The sequence below is a fragment of the Etheostoma cragini genome, chromosome 3 (assembly GCF_013103735.1).
Source record: "Etheostoma cragini isolate CJK2018 chromosome 3, CSU_Ecrag_1.0, whole genome shotgun sequence".
NCBI lineage: Eukaryota > Metazoa > Chordata > Actinopteri > Perciformes > Percidae > Etheostoma > Etheostoma cragini.
The window spans coordinates 25,639,782-25,663,006 of NC_048409.1; the positions used below are offsets into that span (position 1 = coordinate 25,639,782).

The 23,225-nt window shown below is 40.0% G+C and overlaps 4 protein-coding genes across 8 annotated transcripts in view; 3 read left to right on the plus strand and 1 right to left on the minus strand.

Annotated features, from left to right (window-relative positions):
- Positions 1–915: 915 nt before the first annotated feature.
- On the plus strand, positions 916–3,379 carry lyrm9 (LYR motif containing 9). Of its 3 annotated transcripts, XM_034867940.1 has the most exons (5): positions 916–1,193; positions 2,257–2,399; positions 2,816–2,908; positions 2,992–3,011; positions 3,077–3,379. In XM_034867940.1, exons 2-4 carry the CDS (start codon positions 2,280–2,282, stop codon positions 3,007–3,009), a joined length of 231 nt encoding a protein of 76 aa, XP_034723831.1. In that variant the 5' UTR covers positions 916–1,193; positions 2,257–2,279; the 3' UTR covers positions 3,010–3,011; positions 3,077–3,379. The 3 variants fall into 3 exon arrangements, with proteins under 3 accessions (XP_034723831.1, XP_034723829.1, XP_034723830.1); XM_034867938.1 differs by having other exon boundaries at positions 2,992–3,379; XM_034867939.1 differs by having other exon boundaries at positions 921–1,193; positions 2,260–2,399; positions 2,992–3,379.
- A 1,429-nt stretch (positions 3,380–4,808) lies between these two features.
- On the minus strand, positions 4,809–7,634 carry ift20 (intraflagellar transport 20 homolog (Chlamydomonas)). Its single transcript, XM_034867927.1, has 5 exons — positions 7,419–7,634; positions 5,969–6,106; positions 5,784–5,869; positions 5,540–5,643; positions 4,809–4,908 (listed from the first exon to the last, which is right to left on the minus strand). The coding sequence occupies exons 2-5, from the start codon at positions 6,093–6,095 to the stop codon at positions 4,827–4,829; spliced, it is 399 nt and encodes a 132-aa protein (XP_034723818.1). The 5' UTR covers positions 6,096–6,106; positions 7,419–7,634; the 3' UTR covers positions 4,809–4,826.
- A 969-nt stretch (positions 7,635–8,603) lies between these two features.
- On the plus strand, positions 8,604–17,223 carry tnfaip1 (tumor necrosis factor, alpha-induced protein 1 (endothelial)). The gene is made up of 7 exons (XM_034867617.1): positions 8,604–8,826; positions 10,182–10,537; positions 11,052–11,221; positions 14,169–14,252; positions 14,667–14,719; positions 14,900–15,095; positions 16,456–17,223. Exons 2-7 carry the CDS (start codon positions 10,291–10,293, stop codon positions 16,684–16,686), a joined length of 981 nt encoding a protein of 326 aa, XP_034723508.1. The 5' UTR covers positions 8,604–8,826; positions 10,182–10,290; the 3' UTR covers positions 16,687–17,223.
- Positions 17,224–18,721: 1,498 nt separating this feature from the next.
- sgsm2 (small G protein signaling modulator 2) overlaps positions 18,722–23,225 on the plus strand; it is a 70,051-nt gene continuing 65,547 nt past the window's right edge. For 2 of the 3 annotated variants that reach the window (XM_034867429.1, XM_034867430.1), the window contains exon 1: positions 18,722–18,985. In XM_034867429.1, the coding sequence (XP_034723320.1) occupies positions 18,926–18,985 (60 nt within the window). In that variant the 5' untranslated portion in view covers positions 18,722–18,925. The remainder of the gene's footprint in view (positions 18,986–23,225) is intronic. The other variant, XM_034867431.1, reaches the window with a different exon arrangement.

Genomic DNA, 23,225 nt, shown 5'->3' on the forward strand with positions numbered 1-23,225 from the left:
ATATTAAGGCAACTTGTGTGATATCACAGTCCCTCAGCTATTATGAAAACTACTCACACGGCTCTTCATTATAGCTGCAACTAACAAATGTTTTTATTATTAACAAATCTATTAATTACTTACGTTAGAATTAAACTGATTGTGCCTTGAGTCTGTGACACAGACAATGTAAATGTAAAATATGAGAATAAGTGTGTACGTTCTTTTGTCTTGAGATAAAAACTACAACACAGGTATTAAGCAAAATTGGTAATATATACATAATAAAAATGTATACATATTTTATATATTTAAAATCGTTAGATTAATAAATACATTTAATTACAGAGACATGCTGCACTTGGCATTTAAAAGTTTCTAATCTCTTGGACTGCACCATTCTGACCTTTTGGACGGAACAGTTACGCATCCATTAGGTGCATAAAGTATATCAGCAAGAGCAAGTGTATTCTGGTATTATTGACAAAAACACTCAAACAATAAATGTTTGACTGTTACCTGAGACTGAACCCAAAGGAACGACATGTATTTACTCAACAAAAAATCCTTTTGCCCATGGAGTTATGGTCAAAGTTTTTCTCTAACCAAATCAAACATGTTAAAGGACAATGTTGCAGAATCAGGTCAAGTGGTTTATTTACATGGCTATATTCCATCACTGGAGGAAGGCCAAATAATGCGTTTACTCCACAATGCGGTGGAGACACGAGACTTAGGTTGTGTCTAAGGTTTTCAGTAGAGACAACATAGCAAATATGAAACAGTAATATATACATAGCCTATGCAACAGAGGGCGACAGTCAAGGATTTAATATAACATGGACCCATGCTAACCCAAGAAGAAGAAGCGACTGCGTATTTAACTGTCTAGGGTAAGAGAATGGTTTTCTAAGACAGCGGAGGCATATCCCGCCTTACTCCGTCTTACTCTACTTCTGATTGGCTTACCCTGACATGTGTACTTTAACTCTAACCAATCTCACTCATCGTGCCTAAATTTAACCAATCCCACCAACGCAGGCAACGAGCACTCAGAGCCTGAGTAAGGTGGGTCATGCCGTCGCCATCCTAGGAAAAGCCAAATTTGCGGCACATTTGTGTCGTTTACTGGGCTAGTTTTATAATGGCTTAAGTGAGGGTTTTACGTTGCTGAGCGCCTGCTGACAGCCTTCGCTCAGATTGACAGAGATCCAGTAAGCTCGACCTTATAGTTTGTTTGGCGGTGATAATGTAGCCACTGTGTTATGGAAGCTACAGCTTTCTGTCTAACTAATTTAGCTAGCTAATTTAGCATTCTTTCTACGAGATGTTTAGCTAACGTTCAGCTCAGTCTTGCATGTATGTACTGTATGTAACATGTATGTAGCATTACATTTAATTATAGCTATTTTGGGGCTTTTCTATCATTTATTCGGTAGGACAGCTAGGAGAGAAAGGGGAGAGAGAGGGGGAGCAGGAAATTGTCAGAGGTCGGACTCGAATCCTGGACCTCAGCGTAGGGGTAAGACGGGGAAATGGGATTCAGCCAAGAGTATGTGCGCCTGCTCTACCCACTGGGCCACCCCGGTCACACTAGCTAGCTAGCTAACAGCTTATTGGTCACTTTAAGGATGAAGAAAGGAATCGTCACAATGTATAACCTTTAAAGCATATTAAGATTACGGCATATTTAAATCACTTGAAAATTAAAAAATGATGAAATGAAACCTTATCAAATTGGATTACCTAGTTAGCTAATGTTTCAGTCGACCTGACAAGTGTAACTTTGTCAAGTTTTCCATATAAATGCTGTCAAGACAAACAAGCACATTCCACTCAGACAAACCTTTCAAAAAGTGCTTAGGACAGCATTTAGTTACTACTAAAATATATTCAGTAGCCTTAAAACGTCTGGCAGCAGGTTCTACCTTCTAATGTCTATGGTTACTCTAGACAATGTGTGTATTTATAACATTTAATATATGCTTAGTGTCTGGGCCCCAATACAAAAGCTTCAGATGGCTTAACAGGGTGTCCAATTTCCTATATCTTCATTATTTCTTATGATTGTCCTTGACCCATTTGCCAAAAAAAAGAGAGAGCAAAGCTTTATCGAGCACTGTGAGTAATAGCTTATAGGTAACACACTATAAAAAGATCTCTTCAGTGATTCATATGCTTTGGATGGGAGTGGAAACCACTACTTTTTTTTCAAGGGTTACTAAATAAATATTGTCCCTAACCTGAATACCATTGGATTTTTATTTTTACCAACAGCAGTTTAACTGGACTAGGAAGGCATGCTGCCTTTAGTTGGAGCTGAGTTGACACCATTGCAGCTCTACCGACATCTCCTCCGATGTTGCAGGCAGTTACCGACCCCAGCAATGCAGCAGCATTATCGACATGCCATAAGACAGGTGAGGTCAACATGTGCACCTCACAATTGTCCTCTGAACCTCATTGTGATCACCATCCTCCCCTCTCCCACGTCAACTCCTGTCAGTCAGCTATTAAAACCTGAAGGCAACACAACTTCCTCAAAATCAACAGCGATAAAACATAATTTCTCCTCATAGGCTCCAAATCCACACTCAGCAAGATCAATAACTCCACTCTCATCATTGGCGGCACCACTGTGTCCCCATCTCCCCAGGCCCGCAACCATGGTGTGATCTTTGACTCCACCCTCTCCCTTGAGCCCTACATCCCTCATGTCATTAAAACCTCTTTCACCTTTGCAACATTGCCAAAATCAGACCCTCTCTCATACCCCCGCTGCCGAAAGACTCATTCACTCCTTCATCTCCTCTGATGCTTTGCTTTTGGTTTCCAGGGTTACATCAGTCATTCAGATGAAGACGACCAAGAGAGGATACAAATGATAATCCAAAGAGCTATTGCAGATGCAGACTGGATTCTTGATAAAGTAAGGATGAAGGCCTTTTTAAATACAAGTTGATGTGCAAATAAATTCACACGGTAATTCTTAATTCTCTTTTTGATTCACAGTACACCAGGAAGAAGTGAAGTTCATAAACCATGAATATGTCCTTAGGTGTAGCATTTGCAGAGCTGCACCTGACATGAGTTGTAGTGGTGGATGTACCGTTTCTAGGTCGGAGTTTTGAGTGCTCATTGTGTTATTTGTCCTCGTTATTGTGGAGATGGGAACACACATGATGAAGCAACATCTGATTGTTAGGACTATACTGTAGGAAATGACTTCTCAGTTAAATATAATGTTCATTATCTATAAAAAGTGAATATACTGTTTTTGGATTGAAATTAGTTTTTATAGTGAATTCAGTACATTTCAATAAATTATTCTCAATATTTAAAGTTTTATCTTAACAGTGTTAATATACTTAACTCGCAATAAAGGTGGAATTTTAGACATATACTGATGTCTTGTTCAAAGTGACCTAAAGAGGCTAGCCTTCACTTTTTGAGATCACAACACTTAAAAGAAACAAGATGATATATATAGAGGCTGCAGTATTAGGAAAGACCAAGGCTACAATGCTCTGTTTAAATTACAGAAGGTAAAAGGTCAGTACATCACTTAGGAGCTAGCAGGAAGAGGAGCATAACCCCAGAAGGGTTATGCATGTATCCGAGGATAATGCATTTGTCACATGAAATCATAAAATACAACTCCAGTTAAATGCCCGAGGTGCCATTTCAGCTCAGAAAACTCCATAATACACCGATATCCAGTTGGGTTAATTTTAGGATTTGATTAAACAATCCCTGCCCCATTACATCCAGTCTATTCACATTGGAAGTCCAATGCTTTATGTGGCTTGTGTGCTCCAGGTAATGAGTTATGGGCAGACATTTTAAAGTAGAATGTTGAGATTGAAAGGGGAACGTATCAGATTCCACAGGTGTCCTTGTCAAAACCAACGGATTCAACACACAACACGAAGGAAGAAACTCCCACCTGCTAAAGAAGTTAATGATATATGAAAAATAAATGGAGCTGAATCAAACCAAATTTGAACCAACATTTGTAACGCTTGTTTAGCTAGTCTCACTAGGACCACCCAATGGTGTCAAAATGTATGGATATCACATCATTTTACTTGATGTGGTCATCGGGCGCCCTCATAGCTCAGTTGGAGAAGCAGGCACTCATACATATAGGTTTACGCCTCCGCGCAGCAGGCCAGAGTTCAACTCTGACCTGCAGCCCTTTACATATCATCCCCCCCCCCCTTTCATATCCCCAGCTGTCCTATCAAATTAAAGGCCAAAAATGCCCAACAAATCTTTAACAAAACAAAACCTGCTCATACACCTAACATCTTGACAGCGCAAATGATCTCATTGTGCAATACAATATAGGATTTATTCAAGTATAACCATCTGTTAGCTTAATACATTAAAGACAATGACACACATGACATACAGAAAGATGAAAAAGAGGACGATGTATTCCTCATGTGCTCGGGCCACTGACTTTACCAGAAGAATGAAATATAAGCAAACATAATGACACAGATGATCAAATCAGGATCATCTTATAAATGTATATACAGGTGCATGCACATGCAGAATTTCAATTTATACAAAACGTAATAAAACTAGATATACAGAGTCATTTTTTCCAGTATAAATAGTATAAATAATATTCACTTGTATAAATAGCTCCACCTGCACTGATGTTGGTCACACACACGCACGCACGCGCACATGGAGGTGGATTATTATTTAGGATGATGGAGCTTTGGGATTGCTTCTGGAAAATAGCTGCAGCAAAGTGTTTCTCTGAAGTGGGCATCGCTCAGAGAAAACAGGACAGGCACTCTGGAAATGGTCGTACAGATGTCTCAGTCACATCCTCACTTCTGCAGAATAAACTGGTCGATGAACTCGTTCTGCTCTGACTCCACCTTGGACAAGGCTTCATACTCAATACGATATCTGAAAGAAGGAAGCAACAGAAACATAAATGTACACCAATAAATGCAATAAGGCAAAAATAACATGAATAAACACGGATGTGTTGATGGTTTTTCTTCTTTTAATTGAACTTTAGACAGCTTAAAACGTATCCAGGTATGGAGAGAAATGTACGGTGTTTTTTTGTGCTGAATTAAAAGAGATTAGTCTCGCATTTCCAGACCCTCTTCTACAGAGCTCCGGAGGAAGGTCTGGCTAGTTCACAGCTATTGGGATGGGAGAAAAACGTGCTCTGGTTTATTGGCATTTCTTTAAACTCATCACAATCATCTAATCACCAGACTCAATGACGGAGCCTCTGCAAAATAGCCTCGGGAAGGAACTTGTTTTGGTGGAACGTGTACGTTCAAACCAAACGGTTGTTTTAGTTCTGCATCGGAAAACTCAGATTGGACAGATAGTCTAGCTAGCTGTCTTTAGTTTAGAATGCCAACACGAAGAAAGCGGAAGGTGACTTTCTGGCAGCACCTGAACAATCCAGCACATAAAACGTCATCCACATAGAATAAAAAAAGATCAGAAACCATGACCGTTACCGCACAAACCAGCAGTGTGTTTGTCGGGTTATGGCGTCCACCCACACACTGGTTACCTCTCAAGTTGCATCTTCTTCTCAGCTATGAGAGCCTGAAGCTGCTGCTGTTGAGCCTCTCTTTGCTTTGCCACTGACTTCAGCAGGTTTCGGGCTCCAATTGCCTCAAGGAGAAGAACACAGTATTATTAATACTAATAATGTGTTGCTTTCATGATCAATCAACAGTTAATACTTTGGCAAAGCTGTTGCATATGAGGACTACAACATCTTCTGCAATAGCAGCTTTAAATGCTAAGCTTACCTTCATCTTTTCTGTCTCCGCTTCTTTAGCCAATTCATCGACCAGCTCAATTAGACCTCCCACTATCTTCTGGAACTGGCCAATTTCTGAAAAGGAAAACACGTGTGCGTGCTGTAGGATCTGTTGGTGTTGGTGGGGATAAGCAGGCTCAGCGTATTGAACTTGGCAAAATATTCAGTGCTTACTGTCCACAAATTCTTTACACTCTTCCTTGAGCTCTGAGGTTTTCTGGCTGACATCGGGCTCCAGTACCCGTAGCTTGTTGAGTTCATCAAAGTAAAAGCCTGCCTCGGCTAACGGGTCTTTAGCCATGGCCACAGGGCCTGTCCCAAAGGAGACATAAGGAATGAAGTGATTAGAACAGGGCAACAGAGAAAGAAAACACATTTGAAATAGAGGATTGTATAGGCTCATAGATTGTGTGGATTAGGCTAGATAAACATTTAAATGTGTTAAAAAGCTAGAAAAAGGTAATTTTGCTTGTTATTGTTGATTCAGACTTTAGGTTAGGTGATCCACAAAAGCCTAGTTACATGGTCGGAACAATAGGATGTCGGATCACAGGGTTTATTTTTTCAAAATAAAAGGAACGTTGGCCTAGTGCGCTGCAGAAAACTGCACTTCAAAATGTAATCGTCATTTTTTTTTTAGTGGTGCCTTTAATATCCAATTCATTGTTAGTGGATTCAATGATAAAGTTTAGTAATGATTTTCTTTCATTTGTTTTAACTACAACAAGCAACTTGTTGTATGTTAGCAGATCACTGGACGCAGCAGAAATGCAGATCTGAGTACACTTTATCGGGTTTTTTTAATCGCATAAAATCTCGTTATGGCGAAATTCAACAATGTTATCGCGTATTTTCCTCATATCGTGCAGCCGACCTAATTCCTAGCCTTTCAATGGTCTGGTTTAACCATTGTACGACATGTAAAAAACATTACTTCTTAACAAAACAACAACAACAACAACAATAGAAAAACCTTTATACAAAATAACATTTTTTAAGATGTCTTTTTACAACCTAAACGCATGAAAGACCATTCAAATAGATGGGAGTTGTAGTCTCAGTCAGCTAGTACCCAACCAAGCTTCTGTGGCAGGTGATTCCGAACTTTTGAACTGCAGTGTATATTTACACTGAATTCAACAGGCTATATAGCTTGATGACATAATGCTGACTAGTGGCTCGTTATCCGACTATCGCACAGTGATAACATCTATGTTGCCCACAGTCTCTGGTCTTCTTGTTGATGCAAAACAGACATTTGGTTGAACTACGACCTCCAATGAAAGATCACTATGGCAAGACGAGACAGCGCTTTTATTTTGGCATGCATTATGTAAAAACATTAAAGGAGTTTAGTCTCTTTCAAAAGGTGGAAATAGCTTCACGGTTTACACACTGTTTCCCTGTCGAACCTAAAACCTAAATTAAAATTAGTTACATTGGCTAACTTAACTCAGCTACTTACCGTTAGCTAACGTTAAGCCTGCTCACAAAAGCTAATTGGACAACGACTTAAAACACACACACATACTATCCTCGTTAAGATGAATTAAGTTCCTTAGATAACGTTATATTAAACCAACCGTGTCAAACAATGTTTGGGACATGAAACAGTAAAGTTTACCTGTTTAAAGCGCTCCCACCGTTCAAACAGATGGCTCTGTGTTGTGCGATGTGGCACAGCAAGCAAGCAAACCCAAGGTAGTAAGCTCCTCCTCCCGCTGCCAAGGAAACCAAATCTTCTTCGTGTGTTTTACTGCGGTTGTTGATCAGCTCCTTGGTGCAATACCGCCACCTTCTGCTCCGAAAAGGTGGCTCAGATAGACAGATGTATAGATAGACGGATCGATGGATCGATGGATCGATAGGCAGGCAGGCAGGCAGGAGGGCAGGTAGGTACTTTAATGATCCTCAAGGGGAAATTCAAGGTCCCATTAGCTTACAGGTATTACACACAACATGCATATACCTCATAACAGGTTGTTAAAAACAAATAACAAATTTCTATAAAAATCCACATGAATAATATGGACAATAAAAGAAGATACTGAATAAACTAAATCAAAACAATCCACGTGAATGTACTAAGGGGTGTATAAGCATGAGACGCTTGTATTAACAGTAGATTTACAATCTAATTCCCTTCAGAATAAATACATAAACATACAAACAAATAATTCAGGGTCCTCCGCAAAATCGGGAAACATATATTTTCAGTATAATTACATCCATAAGTAATTCAATGACAAAATGAATGACTGTTTTGGTCATAGATTTCATATACTTTCTGTAAGAAGCATCTAAAATCCCATGAGATAGGTGTCAAGTTCAATGGTGTTCAGTCTGTATGGACTACATTAACTAAAGCATGTGACAACTTCTTGGCATAGTTAACTAATTAATCCATAAATGATCTGTTAGACCTTGCAAATATGTACACATGGACTATGTGTTGCTTTCTGATTTTCTGAAAAAAAATAAACTACTGACTGTCCTGGTAGTTCATGACTTATAAGGTCTTGTTAAAGGAACTTTTTTCTGTGTTGTGCATTTGAGGTATTTTTTGTGCCCAAGAGCCAAAGTTTCAAAGTATTTTTTAAAACATTTTAAAGTCCATCCATGTGATCCATGTCAACATTAAATATGAATGAAGGGTATGATCGTAGGCTAGCCATAATAATAGCTGCTGACCGGATAGGTCAGAATAAAAACGGCTCGACATCATAGACTGTTCCTGATATTGACATAGACAGTTAAAAAATACATATTTAGATAGATATTTACAGTCTATGCTCGCAATGCAAATTACTGACTGTGGAGGGCAGCGTTACATATCACTTCGAACAGCCTGCCGTAAACTCTTTCAAAGAAGAAGAAAGACACTAGGAGAGAGTTTAACTTTACAGGGTTTTTTTTACAACTCAAATATTTTTACTGTTGTGAATTTTCGTCTCACGACGATAAAGGCCTGTTTAATTATCCAGACGGTGTGCTGTTATCTAACAACACATTAGGACGGCACCGAGAGCTCGGTAAGTAAACCGATGTCTCGTTACGTGTTGTTCACTGCTGGGTCTCGTTAGCTGGGGACATAACGTCACGCACTCCATTGAAAAATCTGGCACTTTAGTAGAACATAACGTTACACATCCGAATGCCATTTCACGTTATATCTAACTCGGTGTTGGGTTCAATAACAAAAACTAACCCAGATTTCAATACAATTTTAACTTTTAGGATTGGCTAGTTTGTCTGGTTGTCCCGCAATCGCACTGGAAGTTTGCCCACCCTGTTCAACACTAGCTAACATTAGCAAAACATACCCACGTAGGAAGTAGTCGAGTGACGCAAAGCGAATATTGAACTGACGTTAACGCTAATAAGCATTGACAAGGAGACTATAACGTAACCTGGTTTGCACATACATTACTTAAGTAGCGTAATACAATGTTAGGGCCTTGGCCTTTGTACAACGGGTACATTTATGAAGGGAGTTCAGTCTATAACATTTCTCTACACGACCGAACAGGACAGCCGAGCTAACCCTCGGCTTGCTGTTGTCTACATGGATGTATATAACGAGACCACCGGTTGACTAGCTAGCATAATTTGCCACTCCGAAGACATATTAACTAACCTTAGTTCTCTTTTTTTCAATTAACTTAGTTGTATAAACTATCATACAACGTGAAAAAATAAATAAATCAATAAAGCAGTCATCAAACTTTAAAGATAAAAAGACAGCCCTGTCTTCGATATCAATTGGGTGATACATGCGTAATGCAGTAAATGATAATGAAATGAATAAAAACAACTGAAGTCAAAATAAATAAAACTTACCATATCAGCTGTATGAACACGTTTCTTGTTTTCAATTAGGATAGACTTAAACATTTCTTGAATTCAGTTCTGAAAGGTTCACATGCCAGCTGAGACTTTGAGAACTTAGCTTTATGGATGGAAAATTTCTCCACCAGTTTTTTGTTTTCATAGTATAATATCACATTATCGGCTTCCCACTTAACTGAGTGATTACTAACTAGCTCCACTAAGGGGGACCATTACCAATATATGAAAGAGATTGAATATCAGCTGCTAACTATAGTTTATTTCAAGATAAGTGAGCTGCTACCATTGTAAATGTAGTTGGTTGTTGATATGTTCACCTCTTCCTACTCTTCTAGTTTCCTGCTGAATCACATTCCATTTAATGAGAAGCGGATCTGAGGAAAAGATAACAGTGTAATAGGTGGCTTCCACTCTTTATTGTGATACATGCCTTCAGCCACTGGGTGTCCTGCTTAAACACGCATTGCCAACATTGTCTTTTCCTGGGTATCTTCATAGAGAATATTTGGCTCCAGTTAAGGGCTCTGTGTTTTTCCAGGAATGATCTGGACCAGTGAGAGGTTGTGGCGGCCTCATCAGTAGCTGTCACCACGGCGGGGGACCATAAGACCTCCGTCTGCAGGGTGGTCATCTTCCTCCAAAGGGACATGTCCGGGGACAGCTGCCTGCCCCAGCATCACACCCAGTCTCACTCAACCTCCTCAGTCCCTCCTCTGGCCTGTCCCAAGACCAAGACCTGCAGTTATCGAGGAGCGGTGGGCCTTGGCAACAAGTATGTCCGGATCAATGTTGGCGGGACCCTGTTTTACACCACACTGCAAGTGCTGACCAAGCAGAACTCCATGCTGAAAGCTATGTTCAGTGGAAAGAAGGAAGTGTTCACTGATAAAGAAGGTAAGCCGTCTCTGAACTGCAGATCAAGGTGGTGATCACAGTGGAAGAAAATCTGTTCTGTTTCTGTGAAAACTAGTAATGCCATTTAAACGTGCTGTTTTTAAGGACATTGCCGGTTAAAGTTCAACACAACCTCTAACAGCGACTGTTCAGAGTATAATGGCTGATTTATATGTATGCTTTTATGTAAAACATGACTTCACTGACACGTGGCATATTTTGGGAAAATGGATCACAAATATTTTATCGACTGCTATTGTAAACCACACTTGTTGCTCATCATGATCATAACAGATCTAGCCAAGAATTATTGAATTAATTCTACTGAAAGAACACCAGAACAAAGTCTTGCGTAATAAGTTATTGTCTTTTTTTAAAGATGTTGGATTTACTGTTATGTTGATCACATATTGTTTAATTTGAATGAAAATCTGCAAACTCTGTTCGTTTCACAGCATTGTGCACCTGTTACTTAGACGTACATATTCTCAACATGGTTTGTGTTTCTGTTCAGGTTGGATCCTGATTGACCGTAGTGGGAAACACTTTGGCAGCATCCTGTGCTACCTACGTGACGGCACAGTCACCTTACCCAAAGGACGTCAGGCTGTCCAGGAGCTCATGGCGGAGGCTAAATATTACCTTGTCCAGGGGCTAGTGGAACTTTGTCACAACACCCTGCAGGTCAGTCCCACCCACACTAACTGATATTTGAAGTTCGGAGAATGCAGATGTATTGTTATCAAGCCTCTGGACAGTTTGTGTATCAGTAGAAGAGTTTCTTTTCTTCTCAACGTTATACAAAATGAACTGAGCCTAGTCAGTGAGCATCTCTGGATACTCAGTGTAAAATGTGAAGTTAAATGACCAACAGTACTGTGTTTACAATGATTTATAACATTTTTTTTTATTCTTTGGTGTTCTTGTCTGTCTTAACATATGGGCCCAGATGCATTAAACTCTGTAGATTCACAAATAAAGCTGTGTGTACCCACAAAGACAGAAATATGAGTACACATTATTTTTTTAAATCAGATTTGTTAAGCTGCACGTCAGCTGATTCCGTTTCATAAATCTCAAGCATTCTGGAAATGGGCACGTGCATGAGCCTCGTTTCCACTCCCACTGTTTGCCATAAACAGAGAAACGGCCTTAAACATCCATTTACACATCGATATTCCACCACTCATTAGACCTGTCACGCAATGCTGGGGCTATTTATAGTATCTGTAACACTAATTCATCCCATGTTTCTGCAACCATCGTTCAATTCTTGATCACAATGCTTATTAAATGTCAGAAGGATGATCAATTATTCATTCATATAGTGCTAATGTTAAAAGAAAGTGAATGTTAATTGATGATGGCTCAAATGTAAATAGAAAAGTGGTGAAATTCACTCAACTAATTTAAAATGAAGTCTATAAATTGGCCACTAATATTTTACAGAGCACTGTTTCGACCGCAAAAGAAAAAATAGTCCCAGGACCTCAGCTTGAGATTTAAAGCTTTAGTGTGTAACCTTTTTGATATCAAAGGTCCTCTAAGCAATGTTTCCTTCGGCGCACTAACCCCCCAACCCCTAACCCCCTAATCTTTGTCGGTTATTGGCTGGAACACTGTTGATGGTTTGTGGTGCAGGTTGGCAAAGTTTACTTTTGTTGCCGTTTGTAGACCCTGGGCAGTCTACAGAGACCGTGTTGTTTTACAGAGTGTTCTGGGGACAGGCAGCTCGCGGATAGTGAGAAGATGTCGGCTGTTTGCAACAAACAATGCTGTGGCCTAAAAAACGCGACATCGCCTAGAGCGCCTTTTAATTGAACGTACATGTGTTACAATGTTACGAATGTTACATTCAAGCCATTGCTACAGAGCTAAGTAAGACTCAGCTCCACACAACCGCGTCTGTATTTCTCATCATGGCTATGTTTAGAAGAGTGTGGCGTCCGGCGACTTTCCCGGCGAAGAAGCTCGAGTGAATATAATTACCTGTCCTCCTTAGCTGCTCGCAACTTCATCAAGGAGGGGTGGGGCGCGATCACGGAAGGCTTGTATCATGTGGACGTGCCAACACTTCATGTGGGTGACAGAAACTACGCACTATAGCTTTAAATCTAAAGCATTAGATCCTTTTGCTCATTTTTCTTCTACTCCATTTGAGGAACCATTGTTTGAGATGCACATGGTTTCACAGTCAGTGGGTTGTTCTTTCTTCAACTGATTCATTAAATCAGTTTTTCTTCGTCTCTCTTTACTTTGTTCTATTTTAGGCTCGTTAAGAAGTTTGTCACACAACTTTGTTTAAATGTCGACAAAAATTGTTCATTCAACTTATATTCCACAAAAAATGTTTGTGCCAATTAGCACACAAGTAAGCTGGTGACTGACCATGGTAAACATCTGCAAATTAGCATTGTCCTCAAAAGGATGTTAGCCTGCTGATGCTAGCATTTTGCTCAAAGCACTGCTGTGAATGTGCTAGTATCGCTTAAAATTATCTATAAAGGGTTTCTTAGTTTATTGCATATTTACCTTATCACAATATATGAAGGTATCAGGATATGCAATACCAAATACCCTGGTATAAGATTTTATCCATATTGTTCTTCCCTATGGTACTTGCTGTTTACTTTTATTTATTTACTTCTTTTTGCAATATCAAAAGATTCCTTCAGTTAAAATGTATGTTTCTCAGTTTTTGACCAGAACTGTGCGGTGAGTTCTATTAAGCTCCACTACAGAGCCTTACCTCATGCACAGATTTTATGTGCTGTGGACAAGAGTGTATCTTTTTGCCTCTAGGCTATCAGTGGAAGACAAGTGTCAGCGCCTATGCATCACACTGACAGATGTTCTGGAGAATGTCTGCTGGGCTTCCAGTGTTTGCACATCCTTTGGTTTCCAGGGATACAGATTTCAAGGCAGCGAGTCTTTGAGTCCTAAGCTCACCGGCTGTCAGTCATTCATCATCATGTCCAGTAGTTTATGAATGAATGGCACAAAACCTGCCTCCTGAGGTCCATTGGGAGATTTTTCACTATTTTTGGTGGATCACGTGGACAGAATTACTAGATGGTCTGTCTATGGAAGAATAGAAAGCCTTTCAGTGTCAATATACACAAGTCCAATGATATTAAAAGCAACTACATTCCCAGTGACAACATATATGTAAAAAATAACATTAAAATAAAATTGGTAGTGCAACAAAGGTGGGGGGTGCATCTTCTGTTGCAATATAACTAGTGCTATTTCTTTGTGCATTTTATGAGTTAGCTGTTTCATTGTTCACTGAACAGGACAACAAGATTTACAGTTTCTGACTTAAAGTGAAATATACCTTCTTGTAAAGGCATAGGTAGATTGGTGAACCAGGCTGTACCGAGGTGTGTTACAATACATGCGACTCTGCCTCGTTTCTCTATGTATTTGACTGGTTTAAACCTACCTGTTTAATGCACTTTTGTTAGTAACATTTGTCCATGTTCTAAATAAGTTTATGGTCTTATTTTAAATGTTACCTTTACCCATTTCAAAATGTTGTACTTGGCCTTAAGACACTATGTGTATCAAAGACACAATAATTACCCATGATGCCTCTAACTCCCAGTGTATGTTGGTTTGTGATTGACAGGACAGTAAAGAGCAACCCCTGTGTGTTATACCTGTGGTCACCTCCAGTAAGGAAGAGGAAAGGCTCATCCAGTCCTCTACCAAGGTAAATTAGCCCGTGTTGAAATTCTGATCATTATTATGAATCTGGAATTAGTGAAGTTGTAAATAATTTAGATTTTTTTGAACAGCATCTCCCTAAGTTTGGTCTGGCCCCAGTGCCAGAAAAATGAACAAAATGCTCTTGTGATTGGTCTCTTCATGAGATTAGCTGTTGATAATTAACCGATAAAGCCAAACCCTTTAATCTTACTTAGCGGCTATTCAAAGATAAAGAAAACATTCATATATTTTCACATAAATCCACTTAAATATTCATTTAAACATTTATTTTCTGCTCTCTTGTCTTGCCAAGGCACTGCCAAATGAGTGATGCCTACTCAAAGTGATTGAACAGTTGGTACTTTTTGATAATAAAGCAACATAATCCAGATATTAAATTTCTTTCTCCCTCTGTTAGCCTGTGGTGAAGCTGGTGTACAACAGAAGCAATAACAAGTACTCTTACACCAGGTAAGAAAGCCCTCCTCCAGAGGTCCCACTGCTTCATCATTACCAGGATCATTGATTAGTTTCGAGGGAAGCACATGTTATCCTCCTAATAAAGTCTAACGAGCCACAGGGCACAGAGCGAAGAAAATGATGAAGCACTCCTTCTCCTCATCAGTTTTGTTGTTGTTGTTGTCTCGACAGTAACTCGGACGACAACCTGTTGAAGAACATCGAGTTGTTCGACAGGTTGTCTCTCAGCTTCAACGGCCGCGTCCTCTTTATCAAAGACGTGATCGGAGACGAGATCTGCTGCTGGTCCTTTTACGGTCAGGGTCGCAAGCTGGCTGAGGTGTGCTGCACCTCCATCGTCTACGCCACCGAGAAGAAGCAGACCAAGGTGAGGAGGAGTGAGGCCTTTTTCAGACCGATGTTTGCTCTGCGCGAAAAAACAAGTCTGGCTTGGGTGCCCGGCAGAGACTCCAGCAAGGAGCTACGTTGGCCAATTTAAATATGTGCATCACATATTATATAATCCTTGTAGGATACTTTGTAGCATCAATGCTGTATTTCTACTGTTTACCTCACAATCATCTTGACAAAAGAATATGTGCCACCACGATAACTTTCTTAGAGGTATAAAATCTTTTTATTAACCCATTGTGCAGTGTTTTGGTGTCTGATAAGCCTTTAAAAGCACAGATCTGTTACTCCCATTTTATCGTATTAGCAACACAGCTCCCTGTGCTTTTTTAACGCAGGGCTGTTTTTTCGTTCTGGCTCCCAACTTATGTCACAACAACTGTTTTTGAAAATTAAAAAGCAAAAAATGTATTTATGGCTTCATGTAATTGAGGGCAGGTCTTCTTGAAACTATACCAAAGGTTTGCGTGCACATATTTTTTGCTAATGCCAAAAAATTAATTAAAGTTACAGAACAAACAAATGCACAAACATTTTACTTTTCTGGCTCTCAATCCACTTGAAAATGTGCTCACATGGAGCAGCCTCATATAAAGGATACATTATATCTCCCGCACTACAATCCCACAATAAACCGTACACATGATATGTATACACACACTGTTGGTGGAGAGAACAGCAGCAGAAAGTGAGACCGATTGCAGTGGTTACTGCAGTTAATAGTGCAACTAACCGTTCCTGAAATTAAAGTTGTCAAACATGAAGATGGATGCCAATAATCTAAACGGATAGGTGCAACATACCAGACCACAACATCTTCGGATATCTGTTTAATATCTACATAAACGTGACTAAGCAATAAACACTATATTTTAACAGCAACAAATCCGATGAACCCTCCCCCCCCCTCAAAAAACAACAACAACTCTGCAGCAACAATTGTTACATTTCACCCCGTCTCTGTACCAAAGAAGTTTCTACTTACTTGGTACAGAGCTTCCACTTGACACACAACACTTAACAGAGAACATCGAAGGCACAAAAATTACTCTTAGCAACCAAAAAGAGCCTGAAGGTCTCTTTTGTAAGCTGGATCCTTGATTGTGTGCAGTCATTTGTATCAAATCAATACTAACAGACAATGTGAACTTGGCTTTTCTGTCTGATTTATGTCCACTAACACTTGTACTGCAATTCTACAATTCCCCAGCTTGGCCTGCAGGCATGCATGCAGCCTGGAAAACTCCACATTTGGACCTGTTGCTCTTCATGTATACCGAATACATGTATTCACGTGTATAGAAAAGTAAGTTGGTGTCTGTCTCTTCCTACCTCAGGTGGAGTTTCCTGAAGCTCGCATCTATGAGGAGACTCTGAACACCTTGCTATACGAGACAATGCCGCTGCCCGACAACTCGTTGCTGGAGGCCACGCGTCGGAGCTACAGCAACTGCGGATCTCACAGTGAGGAAGAGGAGGGGCCCGGGGGAGCTGAGCTCCGCGAGCGTGTCCGTCGAATCCACGTCAAGAGGTACAGCACGTACGACGACCGGCCACTGGGACAGTGAGACTCAAACCACAGGCCGCTGGACAGATTTGAGCGTTTCACGTTGATGATGAACATTCAAACATGAAATCTGTTAATACGTTTCTTTTTTGAATAGTTTTTCCTTTACCACTAAAAGTAGTCCAAACTGTGGACTGACTTTTTACTCTAGATAGTTGCGGTGTTGTCTGCTCTGTCCATCATAATTTATGAATTATTACCAGAGGATTCTGAACAACTACTTTTAAAAAAGAAAACTAGAGAACTGTAGGTGGTTTTTTTTCTTCTTTTTTTTTTTTACTACATGTAGATAAGTAGTGGAGGAAAATCACAGATATGCACTATTTCTTAGTAGAAATATTGTAAAAATCATAGCACTTACATTCTGAATCAGCAGGAGAGCATGTTTAATATTTATAGATTGTATTTTTAATATACACATATAACATTTACAACAGCCTGTTGTTTTCCAAAATTAGTGTGCCTTAACATGTTTTAATGCAGTTTACCATAATGCCTTTTTCCAGCTGTGAAGATAAAAGTTCTTGTTATTCAACTACTTGTTGTCTTTGTTATGTTTTCACTACGCAGGTATAATGAGAAGAATCTACAGTTGAAAGTACAAGTAAATTTCCTGGCTATTGCTCAATTCAAAGAACCGGTAACATGGAGGACTGACTCCTTACGATTTCAGTCGTGGTTGATTTAATGACCGTGACACTCTTGGTTTAAGGTGGTAACAATAACGGTTCAATTCACAGGTGCCTGAATTCTGGAGACAGATGTTGGGCAGGTACTTTTTTGGAAATCAACAGAAGAGCAACTTTTACATGTATACAGAGCAGTCAGGTCAACTGACGTAGTTTGATAAAAGGAGTCAGGCAATAATCTGCCTTTCTCCATCCCAACAATGAGCAATTTAACTTCATGTTACACACCAACAATAAGCATATGCTTATTTTTTAAAAGTGCTGTAGTACAACTAGCAGGAGGCAAGTTATAATAGGTGAGTTTGGAGACACTACCTTATTTAATTGTTAAATTGATAGACAACATAATTTAGTTTGATCTCTTTTCTGTGTTGTAGTTTGTAGACGGTCCCTAAGCACTCTAACTGTCCTAACACTGGAACTAAACACAGCTGAATTAGCACAACTTTCATGCATTTCTGTCACATCTACAGCAGTAAGATTAGCTCTGTTCACTCGGAAGGAATCACTGCACATGGGTAGGCCACTTTAATTGTATTTTGAACATGTTAAGAGGCTAAAAACACATTTAAAACTTGCCATGTTAAGCCCGGTGGATAACACGGTGTAGGCAGCACCGACTGTTGTCATTTTTCTCTCTACTGACAGCACTCCAAATAAACAACAGAGCTACGTGTTGGAATCGACCGGAATTCTCCTTTAAGGTCTGAGATCCCGTTGTTGTGGACGGAGACCAGTGAAGGATATTACAGACGACTTGTCATACTCCCAAACGTACGTCCACTGATTGAAAACCCTGTTTCCTTGCCCTTTCATTTACCATGGACCAGAAACACAAGGCGTCATGCAGAGTTGTTAGTGGATGCTTTTCAGATAACATGGCTTCTGATGGTTGCAGGTGCACCCTCAGCCCACATGGAGGCACAAACAGCAGATCTAATGACAGACTCCAACATAGACATTCTTTATCATGTTGCTGTGACGTCATTTATTTTGGAGCAGGCCAAGGTATCAGCCCTCCGAATTTTGTGTGTGTGTGTGTGTGTCTTGTAGCTTGTAAATGAAGTCATTAAATAAGCCCATTAATGCATTGCATGTTTCATGAGACCCAAATCTTTGCATGGAGGAGCATATGGCTATCGCTAACATGACATGAGGGTATTATTATGATTTTGCTGCTAAAAGGGGAGGGGGGGGGGATAATGTGCTAAAAATAACTTGGGGCTCTACAGGTTGGTGTGTTGGATGCCGAGAGGCTGCAGGTTGGGGCGGGGCTGGATGCTGTGAGCCTCTGGGAGCTCCAGTGATTTTTATTTTTTCTCTTCCCCCCCCCCCCTTCCTCCATTGATCAGTTCGGTGAGGAAGGCGGATCCTCTGACGTCGCCGTGAAGCTGCTCGGCTGCGTCAGAGTCCAGCTGAGCGAAGGAAGAAGGAAACAAGGAATAAAAGGGAAAGCGGGTCTGAAGGGCTGGGGAGAGCGGACGGACTGTGTCAGGGAGACAGACCTGTGTCGTGCACACCGCGGACGGACGGACGGACAGACGGACAGACATGGAGAGCTCCACGGAGGAAGAATACAAAGAGAAATTATTATGGAACGTTAAACGCGAGGTAGGCGCTCTTTGACGACCCGCCGAGCTTTACTGTAATATTTCATGTAAATATTCTCTTCAAAATCATGACAGGATTCTTGGAAGTGTTGCATTAATACTTAGCTTGTTTTGCGCGGGCGTATTTCAGTCTACTGTGTTAGACTGAATTCTATTCAAGTTTACCAACTGATGCTTAATGGACGTAGCTGCACTAGCAGCTTTCCGTTTGTGTACCATTAACATTTCTGCTTCCGAAATTTTAAGCATTTTGCAATTATTTCCCTCTAATGACTAACGTTACAGTAATATCTTCAGATTCTTATATTCCTACATTTGGACAAATGGACGTATTGGATGAACATGTTCACACATGGATTGAAATCATATTTTATTTGATTTCCAATGAGTATAACTTAAATTTAGTGGTAGGTATTTCATATAAAAGATTGGCTGCATCATCAGGTAATGTGCCTTATAATATTCCTACAATATACAATACAACAAATATCTCACCAAAAAAACATTTATTTCCTAAGCATGTTGAAACATTGGCAAATGTTACAACATGCGTAGGAAATAAATGTCTTTTTGTAATAAATCTGATTGTAATAAAAAGATTTTTTATAAAAAACTAATTTGTTTAAAAGGTCTAAGTATTCATTACCCTTTGTTTCGGAAACCCTTGGTTAAAGCCTCTGTCTGAACTGTTAGGCTACGGCAAGACATTTTTTAGCACAGGTTGTATTGCTGTCTGTCTCTACCAGCAGCACTAACATCCACAGCTCTAACAGTGCTTCAGGCGTTTTGTTCCTGGTGATGAATGCCTCACATCTCTCCAGTGAGAAATAAATCATTAACCCTTTAACCTCGCTACCCACTCCTATTGAATGCTGCCTGCTGCCCTCACCGAAAGCTACAACTAGAAAGGTTTGCCTACACTAAAATATCAGTGTAAATCAAAGACTGAATGACAAGGTGTGGCTCGCCGCCTATACCTCAGTCTGAGTGAAGGTGTGCATGTGGTTTCCATCATAATGGCGAGGAAAGGTCAAGCTTAAAATATCAAGCCCAAAATCTATTTGCCAGTCAAACTGAAAAAGATTTTATTTAATGTTAATTTTATTTGGGATCCTCATTAGTTGTTACCATAGTACCAATTATTCTTCCTCGGGTCCACAAAAAAAACAACACAAGACATTCAACGTTACATTAGTACTTCCACATTGTCGCTACAATAATATACAACGCATCATATTTACCCAAATGATACCTCATTACTTCTCACTCATTGCTTCACCTTAACAACATATTTTACTTTTTGTAATGACGATTTCATGTTTTGTGGCAATTGGTAACAGATGCATTTATTATAGATTGTGGTTTTGTGAACTGAGACCACTGTAGCCGATTACAAAAGTAAAACCTAAATCAGTGTTGTATGTACTTTGGTCTATTATGCCTGCCTTTAGATGCTGCTGGAGTAAGGAAAAATAGACCAAAGTACATACAAACACTCTGATTGTTTAGCTGACAAAGTTGAATTCAACCCCTCTAAAAGAGATATTTTGCTGATCTAAATCCAGCTCTGTGTCATGGCAGTGTGGCCAGTGTGTGTAGATGGAACAGTGTATGGCTTTGCTCCGTGGCCGCAGCTCACAAATCTCCCAGCTGAGCAGAGCTCCAGAGTCTGCCAAGATCTGCCGGATGATGCGTAACGGAGGTCCGCTGAAATCTATTTCACGGAGGGAAGCCAAACAACGGTCATCTAAACAGACTGCCCAGAGAAAGATGACACAGAGCTAGATTAAAATTGGCAAAAGTATCCCTTTAAGTCCAGTCAATGACAAGTCCAAGTCAAGACTGAGTCCAAATGCGGGTTGAGTCTGGGTCAAGCCAAGGAGCAAAACAATGATCAGTGCCCATTCGTTATTCGTCATACTGTTTTTCGTTGTCCGAGCTGACTATGGTATAACCTGAATCACTCAGTAGAGTCTTTTGAATTTACGAAAAAGTTTAAATGTGAAAGCAACAGGAAATAAGAAAATTTGCCAAATTTAACAGGACTGAGACAAGTCCAAGTAAATACACACATGGGACTGAAACAAGTCTTAGTCAAAAGACCCACATCACTGAGACAATGGTAGATGGACAGCATCTTTCCTCTCATTCACACACACATTCATACACTGATGGTTGGCTGGCTCACTGTGCTGCTGTTCAAGGCCCTGGCCTGCATCGCAACTTGGAGTTCGATGTCTTGCTCAAAAGCAAGAACCGCCAACCTTGTGATTAAAGGCGACAGCTCCACCTCCTCAGCCACAACTGGCCCAAAGTCCCCACAGCCTTCACAAGTCTGAGATATTATAAAACATGTCTTTAGACTATGGGTGTGGGAAAAAATTGATATAGCATAGTATCGTGATATTTTCAGTGGCAATACTGTATTGATACACAGATATCGATCTTTGACTATATATGTGTTGGTCAGTTTGTCTACTTGATGATCCCATTTGCAGCAAGCATAAAACAGACGTTGACAGTTTCCTTTTGGGGACACCATTTAAAATTGGGAAAAAAGGTTATAAATTGCAATATTGCAGAATGCTACAATAAGTTTAAAATCGCAATAATAACGCATCGTGGCCTAAGTATCGTGATGATATCGTATCGGCAGGCTTCTGGTGATTCCCCCCCTTAAGACTGAGACTGGACTTGAGTACTACAGCCATTTTACTTGTTAGAGCAGAAGGGCTTATGCCCAAGATATTTATTGCCTCAGTGCTGCAGTTATCAGAAGCCCCAACATTTGTAATTGTCTGTTGGATGTTCCAAATCTGGGACTCAAAGTGTTTCATTAATTTCTGTCATGTTTAGAGCCAACACTATATTCATTTACAAAAAAAACTGTAGAAAACATACTTCACTGTGAGAATTCAGAGAATTTATCTTGGCTAAACGCTTTTCTGTCCTCCTCCAACCCTCCCACAATCACCCACGGGTTTGGGACTTAAACATATGAATCATCACAATGTCTGGAAGGCCAAAAATAGCTTTAGTTCTCAGGATGTCTGCAGGCAGCCTGGATCTGTGTCTCCTTAACTCAGACCATCAGGGAAATAAGGAGGAACATTGTATTCTTGGGTCACTAGACCATTCAAGACTGATGCTTCAAGCTGCATCTTCAAACACACCTCAGGTCATTTGAGTTTATCCTCCAGTAGCAATAATGTTTCCTGGTTGGTAACATTTAAAGAAAAGTATTTTTGTGTCAGTTGGATGTTTTTGTAGGGTCTCAAGGGTCAAGGCCACAACCCAAGCCTCCACTTGTCCATGGAAATTCTTATTACATGTTAGTTTCCATGTGTGACGCAATTTTCCCATTAGTTTCACATGCTTTTTCAACCTGGGTTGTTCCAAAGCTTTAGATACCTGATAGCATCAGCGTTTGATGTTCACAGTCTTATCGGTTATTACCAGTTTTTATCCAAGCATACTTTGCCTTTTGTCTATTCAGAATGGCCTTAGTTAAGCTCAGATTGGGTATACTGGAGACCGACATATGATTATTTTTCTGTACATCAGATACGGCCAGAACCAATGAAGCTAATTTGGTTGTAGGCTAAAATCAATTAGCCCCAACATGGATGGATTGCTGCTGCTTTGGAAACATGTTAATCTGTTGTTCTTGGCAAATGTACAGTAGTTTGTTGTCCAAAATTGCAATAGTTTGCCAATAGCAGACAGTTCTAGTAATCTCTGTGTGTGTCCAGTCTAAGAATTAATGACCATAGTTCCTCCATGAGATGCTGGTCAATGCCTTCTGCCTTTTTAAAGCATAGCATACTGGGATGAGAGAGACTGGTTTGTACAAAGCCCAATTGCTCCTGGTTTAAAGCTCCCTGTCTCTTTAAGCGGCGCTCCGCTGTCTCAGTATTGCTTGGCAACAGAAAGATTTAGCAGCTCCCTAAGAAGTTAAATTGCATCAGTTGACGATAAATATCACAGCAGTGAAGCGGCCCTGTCAGGTGGTCTTTTGTACAGAAACAAAAAGTGCCTTTCTGTACCTGCTACCATCAGGAACCTTTTGTTTTTGCGTAGGTAGGGTTCACTATTTAGTGGAAGTTAAAGCAGCAGTCCATGTAGTAATGAACAGTTTATGTATAAGTTTATTAATAAGGACATACGTTTTTTCTGCTCTTAAGAAAAACTTTAATAAGTGTTTTTATGGAAAAAACATGCAAGGGATAACACTGTCCCTA